This window comes from Lasioglossum baleicum, chromosome 13 (assembly GCF_051020765.1).
Source record: "Lasioglossum baleicum chromosome 13, iyLasBale1, whole genome shotgun sequence".
Lineage (NCBI taxonomy): Eukaryota > Metazoa > Arthropoda > Insecta > Hymenoptera > Halictidae > Lasioglossum > Lasioglossum baleicum.
In genome coordinates, this window is record NC_134941.1 from 12,491,148 (window position 1) to 12,501,225 (window position 10,078).

A 10,078-nucleotide genomic window follows, 5' to 3' on the forward strand; every position below is an offset into this window, starting at 1 on the left:
ACAGTCGGAACGGGGACGTTAGGATACACGGTGTGATAAGCCACCTGTATCGGGCTCGTGTCGAATTAGCTGACGAGCACCCGGGGGGAGGGGGGCACTTTCTAACGCGACCATAATATTCCTAATAACGGGTTTCTTAACAAGAAGAGGAGTTTTTCCTCTCCATCAACGTCGCGTCGTTTTCTTCGCCGGCATCAAGATGACTCCGCACGCAAACGCTTCCCACGAATGTTACACAGATTTTGTAATCGTCCCAATATGTAATTAACGATAATTTAATTCAGAGCAGCCGCGCGCTTACCTTATCTACTGCTTTCTGCCCCTCGGTGTCTTTCTCATGGTTCTCGATGATTTTGTTTGCGGTGTTAACACGAGAACTGTTGTCAAACCGCTGAAGAATGGATGCGAGAATACGTAGGAGCTTGGAAAAATCTTGAGCACATTGTTATCTAATTCGAGGTGGATCTCGAGAGTGCTGGAATTAGCAGGTTCTCGTAGAGTTTGCACGCCGATCCGGAAAACCTCCCGGCAATTATGCCCGGCTAATTGGCAGTGAACGTGCCTTGGAAATTGACTGTCTGCCGGAAGATAGGACTGTCTGCCCGGAATGCTAACGAACCGTTCAATCTCGTGACAAATTCCTGTTCTCCAGGTAGCTCGATCCTGCTGTAGATCTTCCGTTTTATTAAATTCCTCGGGCAACTATTCGATTTTTCCCAAAATAACTGAATACAAGCCGGTCAGTATTCAGATAAACTCCGCGCAATTAAGCTTGCGGATCTTCTAGCGAATCTCGACGGATAAGCCGTAATGAACGGCTGGATATGTTAATTCCCGGCAGGAACCTTGGATATTCATTGCAGGATTACGCCGACTGATTTCGGGGCTCGTGACGAGCGTCTTCCGCTCGAAGAACAGAATCCCACGAAAAAAAGAACAACTCCTGCAGCGTATCAGATCGTCGCGATCGGTGAATTTCGAGCACCGTCCTCGAGGAGTACACACAGAAGCGTAAGTACTCGGCGAATCTGCGAAAGGTATCGGGATTTCGACGATTAAACAACCAGTTCAAGGGATCGACGATACAGGAAACGGTTTCGCAACGGGCATGCAGGATATATTCTCCCTTTGGTCCTTGCAGCGCGATCGTTTTCACGGTTGCTAAAGCACGAGCGTTGCGCAAAACCTTCGACCAACGTCCACTTAGCGGTGAAAAAATAACGAGATTAGTAGGTCAGAACTGTCGGGCCCGCTTCCTGTTATCATCGTGTCCGGCTGCAGGACTTTCGAGGACAATGATGGCGCTTCAGAGGGGAAAGGACCGCTGGAACCTTGTGTTCCGCGGCCTCTGCGATTCTAGATCCTTTGGGACGATGATCAAGACGCATGAAGCCTCAATTAGCTGGATGAATTTTTGAGTTGTTCATGATTGTCCTGTTTCTTGGTCGAGAGACTCTGTGTCCTCTCTGCGTGGCTCGTTTGATAATTAAATTGAATACAATCCACTCATCTGTTCAAGTGTTGAACCTTATTTTCTGCGGCCTCTGCGATTCTAGATCCTTTGGGACGATGATTGAGTCGCATGAAGCCTCAATTAGCTGGATGAATTTTTGAGTTGTTCGTGATTGTCCTGTTTCTTCTAAGCCTCAGTTAGCAGGATGAGTTGTTGAGATGTTTATAAATGTCCTATATCTTGGTCCAGAGGCTTTGTGTCTTCTCTGCGTGGCTCGTTTGATAATTAAATTGAATACGAAGAAGTGCTACATAATTAGAGTGGCAAGCTTGTACTTTATTACACAAATTGCAAGGATGTACTGAAACAGTACGATCGTTATCGCGGTCTGATCATGAATGACTTAATCCACTCAATGGAAAACTACCTCTGCACGCTTTCAACTTTCTTAAGAGGAAACTATTATTCGAAACGTTTCGAGTGCAGATTTTCAATAAAGTATAAACGATTGAAATGAATTTTGTGGATCATTTTGGGCCAGAGAATGAATTTAGTGAGAAGATGGAAGCCAAGGGAGGCTCGCGATAGCAGGTGCCGATGGTTTCCGTCGGATTGTATAGAAAACGTCGCAACCCTGGTTCAAGTACGATCGTTACGACTGTTTTCACGGGTGTAAGAGCACGAAGGGATTGCGTAAGAGAAGAATCTGCGGCATCGCAGAAGTGGATCCCTCCCCTACCTCCCTGGGATCTTCTCTTTCTCCGTTCGTCCGGTGTGGGAGCCCCGGTAAAGAGGGGCTCTCAAGAACCCCCCCTAGGTGTTGCTCGATCTCTAAAGCCATATATATACCACCACTTCGTGGTAGCATCCTTCGAGAAAGAAACATTGCCGGTAACACCGTGGAGACCGAGACTTTGTGCAGGCGGAGGTCCATCGAGCCAGGACCGGTCAGTGCGTTGTGACAAGGACTCCATCCGGAGATAAATGTACACCACGCGGAAAGACACTAAGGATTAAGGTGATAGGATTCTGTACGATAAGGTGAGTCCGTCCTGTCCGCCCTGCTGCGACAACCTCGATTTTTCGAGGGCCTCTTCGGAGAGTAACTTCAGCTCCTCTCGGTCAATTTGGTAGCAAAGGTTCATATCTGAGCAAAATTTTTTAGTGGGCTTCTTGAGAGTTTTTTCGACTCTCGAGGGATTTTTTATTTGGTGGCGAAAGCTCGCCTGTTCACTCGAAGCACTGTGCAAATTTTTAGTGGTCTTCTTCGAAGATTTTTGGACTCGCTCGACGTACTTTGCAAAATTATCTCTTAGCTCCCCGAATTTAATTTAAAACCAAGAGTTTAGTCATTTGACGGAGATTAAATTGGAAAGGCTCATTGCCCCAATGTTGCAAAATTGTTTTAGAGAAGGGATTGTCAATTTGTCCTTGTTTTTTAGATGATTTCGCGGTACCAAATTCTGTGCGCGATCCTGGCATACAGCGCGGTCTTGTTGTACCAGGCGATGGCGGTAAGTAGAATCCGCGTAGCGACGAGGGACGGTTCGGTCGAAAAAAAGTCGAGCGTGGTTGCGCAATCCCAACACCTAACCAACCGAGGTATCATTTCGCAGGCACAATACCTTTTACGAAACTCGCGTAGGAATCAAAGCACGAAATTATTATATTCACGGCGTTTTCTCACGTGCAACAATGACAGAGGGAGGTACGGTATCTGCTCGCGTCATCTCCTCCAGATGGCAGCGTGAAGTAATTCATTAATTAACCCCTGTTGCGTGAACGCGAGCGTGCTTTCCCGCGAGCTGCCGCCGCTCCGTTAAACAAACTCGTCCGTCGAAAGAACGAACTCGGAGTTATTCAATCCTCCGATTCGCGCGAATCGAAAAGACTCGACGAATAAAAGAGAAGACGATCGACGAGTAATTGCAAAAGAGCCGCAGGCTAATTCGTCTCGGCGTACGCGTTGCCAATAACGCCATTGTCCGCGATCTCATCGTGTTCATTTTCATTTTCACCGGAAACGGTGACCGTGAACGCGCCTCGAAACGGAAGACGGAGCCGAATTTTCAATGCCGGCTGCTAGCCAGCGGCCAGAAAAATGAAAATGATTAATGAATCTCTCGATCCCAATCTCGGTTAACATTCACGGTACGCGACTCTGGAAATTCTCCTTTAGTCGCGAGATCAACGCAATCGAAAACCGCGCGTTTCCAACGTCCAATCGTCCCGATCCGTTCTTGGTGTTACGAAAAAGTCACGCTTTCAAGGAATAATCACTGTAAAACTATCGGACCGTGCTGCGTGATCGAAAAATTGATTGTCTAACCCTTCGGACTCGGAGCAATTTTCATTCTAAAGTCAACGCATTTCTTTCAACCCAGGTAATTATTATTCTATTTGAATTGAACCTGCTTTCTCATACAACGGTTGAGCTTTTCACAATTTATAGAATACAGACGAATTTAAGAATATTAACCCTTTGTTCTTCGTGATGAAGATGCAGAACAGAGTCTAATGAATATGTATGTTATTAATTTCCTTTCAACCGAGATGAAATTCTATTTTGGTTTCGTTAATGTATATTAAAGTTATTGGAGAACATGTAGGCATACAATAGATATAAATTTTCTCCTTTTATACGAAATTCCGAACTACAAAAAAAGTTCTAATCATTGAAACCATAAAATAAATCGTAGGGCAAGGAGTTAAAACTGTTTTGAATAATGGTATGGCAATTTTTACAATAACCCTTCGGTTAAAAGTGCATGATAATTTTTGGAAAAATTCAAGATTCGAAGATAGGCGCGAGAAGAACCCTGACCTAGCCGAATCTCCTCTCGAGCGTTCTTAACCAAGCGTCGAAATCACCGGTCGCGTCGTGAAGGGTGGAGGCCGTGTTTTGCGGTTGCGAGCGCGCGCGTGCGCTCGCGTACACACGCCTACCATGCCGAACAGGAGAGAGATCGAATACAAAGGCACGGAGATGCGCATCCGCTTGCGGGGAACAATGTAACCCGACTTCCGGTCAGACACCGGCACGGCACGTGCACGCACTGGACTGGCTCGATCCGGCGTTTCGTGTGTCGCAACGGCCTCCTTTTTTCCTCTCATCTCGGCCGATAGCCAATTGCGAAAAAGATCCCGCGGATAGATCCTCCCCGGAGTTCGAACACCGATCTAGACGCTGATCGGACGTCGCTTGGATCATTAACCGCTGTTCCGGGGGCTCAATCCCCCTCCTCGTTTTTCGAACCCTTTCTTACCACCGGAAGTGCATCTGTTTATCCTGCGATCGGGCCGGGCTCGAAAGCTTGCTTGCTAATTCTAAAGACAGTAAGTCCGAACACCAATTTCGAACTGTGAAATTCGTTTTTTGATAGGCAGAACGAAACCTTTTTATGAGTGATCAATAGACTGCAGATCTTTATGCATTTATAGAAAAATTGAGCAGATGAAATTCAAAATTGTCGGAAAATTTTAGAAATTGAAGATGTCGAGATATGATTTCTCTTCTATTAAAATCATTAAGGGAAGAAATAACATTCAACTCAGTTTCTATTCCTCACAATCCATGCAGACAATTTTTATTTTGCATAAAGATCTGCAGAACATAGTTGGTTCATTCGAATTTTCCTTTCAAATGAGTATATACATATAGCATGCACAAAGCAGATCGTATTAATAACCTTTCTGGAACCAGGATTTAATTTTTACTTACTCGCATATGATACTTACAGTCTCAAAACTTTCAATTTAGTGTTTCAAGCATAAACAAAGCTGTCGACTACACTAGCAAGTGTGTATTTTGCATTGAAGTAGTTATTTTATTCAATCAAAATTTACGTAAGATTCAAATAAAGTTCAATGTACACAGTTATGTAGAAAGTGTAGAGCGAGTAACTGAAGGTAAAGATCGCTTAAAAATTGTCTGGAGCGCGTCAGACGCAAGAGGGTTGAAACATGATTTAATCAAACAAAATCGCGATCGCCAGGTGCAGGCATGCGTTCGAAAGAGAAGCAGTGCCCGTCTAACGGATGCAAATGAATGCAATTTAACGGACACCCGATGCAGAGAATGCGCAACGCGCGAGACGCGTTAACGCCGAGAGGAAGTATGAATCGCGGCGTGCATCCTCGCTCTCGGTCCACATTCCATTGTGAACGACGATACATGACGAAAGTCCACTGTTTCGACAGAGGTTCTCGCGCGGCAAGCCGCGAAGGTGCAAACGGTGCTCCCGTTAATTGCATCTCGCGAAAGAGATCGCCTTTGTTCCGACGGAAACCGCGAGATGCAACGGTGTTGCGAGTCGCGCAACCCGCCGCGCTCGTTTGAATTTCAAACAGCGAAACGCTCGGCCAAATAATGAATGTTAATTAAGATCGTATCTGTTACGGAGCGCCTCACGAATCAATGTTTCACGCGCCTTTCCAGCAAGTAGACGGTTACACACCTGGCGTGGACTACCCGATCTACGACACCGTACCTTTCGGCCTCACGTTTACCTGCGGAGGCAAGCTGCCCGGCTACTATGCCGATCCTGAAGCCAGATGTCAGGTAAATCGGCATCTATACTTCTGCCGCATAATTTGAACGGTCTGCGAATTTTTTTCTAGAAAATCGGTCAACTTTTCGAAAGAGTATAGCTTAAAGCAATTCTTTGAATTTTTTTGTTGGAATGTGTACATAAGGAATTGTTGAAAGTGTTATTATTAGACTGCGGATCTTTGTGCATTTATGGCTTCCAAAAATGTTAAAACACACACAATGCTAGAAAATAAAATTCCACAGAATTTCGAACGATTTTTATTCATTTCGGATCTACAAAGGCTACTCTACCATTGAAAATAAGATCTTATTTAATTCCACTTTCTTAAAATTTACCTAGAAAAATTGAAAATTGCATAAACATCCGCAGTGTAGTTATTACCAATGAAAATAGGATTTTATTTGGAAGCACTTTCTTCAAATTTACCTGGAAAATTGAAAATTGCATAAACATCCGCATTCTACTTATAGTGTGAATGTAACGTTTCCATTTTTCCGTAATATCAAAAATAATGAAGATTACTGATGAGACTAAGTAAGTGAACACCTTTTCATAGAAGAAGTATTTGCTTATACCGATATATTGAACAAAATTCAGGGACTCAATGCAGACAAATCAAAAGGGATGTAAAGAAATGTTGATGCAGAGGATGTTCCTAGCAATAATGTCCACTAGATATCTCTAAGCAAGGTGTGCAACAATTGGTTCTTTAGGTCTGGCATTGGTGTCTGCCGAGCGGGCGCATGTTCAGCTTCCTCTGTCCGAACGGGACCGTTTTCAGCCAGTCGGCTCGCGTCTGTGATTGGTGGTTCAAGGTAGGCATTCAGCTAATTTGTTTATGAAAAACTGATGTAGACGTTCGATCGAGATATGTACTGCGTTATCGTAGGTCGATTGCAACGACTCGCCGAGACTGTACGGGATCAACGACGACCTGTACAGGGACGTGAACGGGAACAAGATCTAACGACGACCGTGCTCCTGTGAACGGATGAGAACGCGGGCGAACGATGCGACGATTCTGTAACACAACAGTCTCTACTTTGGGTAGGGGTAGGAGAACGATGGGACGAGATAACAGGAATAAAGAAGAGGAGATTCGTCCAGCGAGTTGTGAGTTCCTAGCTTGCCGGCGGAGGAAGCGCTTACGCGAACAGAAAACAGGCCGCTGCAGTACTCTCGGACGCTAAATTCCACGCGATGGCAACCGACTGTCCCGAAAGCTGTTCGAACTTGTAGATACATACACTTTCAACCCACAAACACCACCACACCACATACTGTCCGTTTTCCCCCTTCAATATAGAACCGTCGAAAATTCTCTACCGCACACAGATTTACTCCGACAAGACCGATCCTGCAAAATAGCTGTTATAACGAACCTACGACTATTCAATAAAACAAAACTGATGCATCAACCACCCGACTAAATCAAGTAACCAAGCCAGACACCGTATCAAGAAACCGTGACCACCATGCCACGGTTTAATCCGATCCGATCCAACACGTCCTCGTTTTTCTATTCGCGCCGAAGCGAAAACGAATTCGGTGCAACGATCTCGAGACCGGGAAAAACGGCTCGATCTCGCGCAAAAGTCGAAATCGCGGCTGACAATTTCTTGGCATGATTGGACAATAGAAAGTGAGTGGCCGTCGCTAGCCGGCCGATTCGTTCCCGGCCTTTTCCCCGTTGATGAAACGAGCCTCGACGCGACGACGATGCTTTTCCGTCGACGTATTCGGCATGCTCGTCTCGTCGCGTTTTGCTCATTCATCCGCGACACGAAGTTTGAAAGGTGTCCTCGAAGCCTCCCAGCCGTGCCTCCCTTGCGCATCAATAATTACTATGTGGAATTTCATTCGTCGCTGCGTCGTTACGTAAACGAATAGAAATTTTGGCGCACCCAACTTACGACACACGGCTGCTTCCGCGTTCGGAAATCAATTTTTTCGATCGGCAAGGCCAAAGTCACCGTGCCAAGCCGTTATTCCGATGACGTGCCCGTTCGTTGCGCGACGACGCGATTCAAATGAGAAAACAACCGATCCTCGTCGCGTTCAGTTCCGTCAGATCCGTGTGATTAACTGTTAGAACGCGACTAACGCAACCGGCTAATGGCAGCCGTCACGAGCTATTATTAACGCCGAAGATGTTGCGAATGATCGAAGGGGTTATTCAGATTTGCATGTCTTCGGTTGATATTCCGCGGGCGTGAAAAACAAAGCGACGCTCCTCGAAAGGACCTCGAACGCAAATACCACGGATCCAACGCCCCGGTCGCGAATTCTTCGAGATCCACTTGCAAAGATCACCGGGCGTGTCGATCGAAGATATGTGGCTTTTGGAGAACAAAGAATCTGGGACTGTCCTCTCTCCTTTTAAATATATTTTAGTCGAACAATACTTGAAATGCCGCGGCTCGAAGGACTTTCAGGCTCTTCCATTTTCTTTTAGAATTTGTATTCGTGACACACCTCCCCTGGAACATTCTTAACACCACTCGGAATAGAAAAGACATCCTGTACGCTAATCCTTCAACGTTATCACTAGACTGCGGATCTTTATGCGAAGTAAAAACTGTTTCTTTCTTCTTTTAATTGTCTGATTGAGCTGAAACCACTGCCGGTCAAATGGCTGGTCTTACATTCTTAATTTTATAATTATTGAAATTATGACGTTGCTTAGATGGAAAATAATTCGATAAATTTCTTTATCCAAGCACATATTGTAATAAAAATTGCATGAAATCTAAATAAATAAAGCTTGTCATTTTTATCAGCTGAAACATTTTAATCGCTCTCAGTGCTCGGTAGTTTCAGTGTTAAATCTTTTTAATATGCCCACTGCTTTAAATTGTGCCATTTTTGCCATAAACCTCCGACAGGAATCGAGAGAGTCCCCCTCGACTGAAAAAGTCCTGCAGTCTTGTTTCTGCAAGAAGATGAAAAAATGGAGAGAGAGAGGAGCTGGACGCATTTGAACCTGCAGGAAGAAAGGACCTTCAGAGAAAGCAGATAGCTCACCGATCGCGTTTGTTCTTTTGGTTTCGAAAGTAGGATCCACCGCGTTATAGGATCCTTTTAAAGCCGGTTCGGTATAGGACAGCTAACCGTTTAAAATCCCCGAGCGTAGTTAAACGACGCTCTATTCGGTATCAACGACTCAATTCGCTCGGCGCGGCGGCGTCGACCCTGAACGTAATTTATTGAAAAGCCGATCTCGGTGAGAGTCGATCACTTTTTTCAAGCACGACGCCCCGCGCCGTTCGATTACGAAAGGAATCGTCGCGCAAGCGTCACGGGAAACCGAACTTCCTATTTCTAAACAACTATGCACGACCATCGCCCGAAGAGAAAGACAGAGGAGAGAAGGCGGGAAAGAGACGGACGAACCGCTCGCGATTCTTATCGATTAATAGGATCCCCTTTTGCGAAGCGCGATGCACACGTTCGTCCGCGGACGCCGCTTTTGTCCTCGTCGATGTCCTTTGTCAGCGGAGCAGCGCGTTCCACTTTCACTTCGTTTCTTCGATCGATCTTTCGAAAACTTTCAACGACCCCGGAGAATTCGATGGGCTCGGTCGAAAGAAAAACCCGGGAATCAAGAATCCCCCTGAAGGCGCCGCGAGACCTTTCGATCTGGATCCACCCTTGCGATCCGTCCTGGTTCCTGCGCGAGATCCTCTGCCTCGTTCTGAGCTCATTCTGTTCCACGAAATCTTGCGATTCTTTGAGTTGTAACTCATTGGACGATTTTCTAGAAGGATCCCCCGACTTCCGTATTAAAGTGGTCCAAGCGAAAGTTTTAAAAAAGGAATTTAAAATGATTTTAAACTAAATTAATTCCATGTAATTTTTACGATATTGTCAAAAATGAATCGTTAGCCAGCGCTTGTTATTTCAACATTATATGGAATTCATTTAGTGTTGATATCCTTCTCCATTAAATATCTCGAAACAAGAAGTATGCGACTTAGACCGCTTTCATAATTACGGGCGCAAATTCGTTCTTGTGTAATTGCACGAGTGCTTTTTGGCTGTATCGCGGCGCGTCCATCCGTGAAACGGTGCA

General features: G+C 45.3%; 1 protein-coding gene across 1 annotated transcript; it reads left to right on the forward strand.

Moving 5' to 3' along the window:
* Positions 1-2,305: 2,305 nt before the first annotated feature.
* Positions 2,306-7,424, forward strand: LOC143214941 (U-scoloptoxin(01)-Er1a). The gene is made up of 5 exons (XM_076436538.1): positions 2,306-2,494; positions 2,896-2,967; positions 5,892-6,014; positions 6,720-6,821; positions 6,896-7,424. The coding sequence occupies exons 2-5, from the start codon at positions 2,896-2,898 to the stop codon at positions 6,971-6,973; spliced, it is 375 nt and encodes a 124-aa protein (XP_076292653.1). The 5' UTR covers positions 2,306-2,494; the 3' UTR covers positions 6,974-7,424.
* Positions 7,425-10,078: the final 2,654 nt, after the last annotated feature.

Coding starts and splice junctions, on each gene's coding strand:
- LOC143214941 (XM_076436538.1), top strand. CDS start 2,896: ATGATTTCGCGGTACCAAATTCTGTGCGCGATCCTGGCATACAGCGCG. Junction 6,015..6,719: donor ATCCTGAAGCCAGATGTCAG/GTAAATCGGCAT, acceptor TTGGTTCTTTAG/GTCTGGCATTGGTGTCTGCC. Junction 6,822..6,895: donor TCTGTGATTGGTGGTTCAAG/GTAGGCATTCAG, acceptor GCGTTATCGTAG/GTCGATTGCAACGACTCGCC.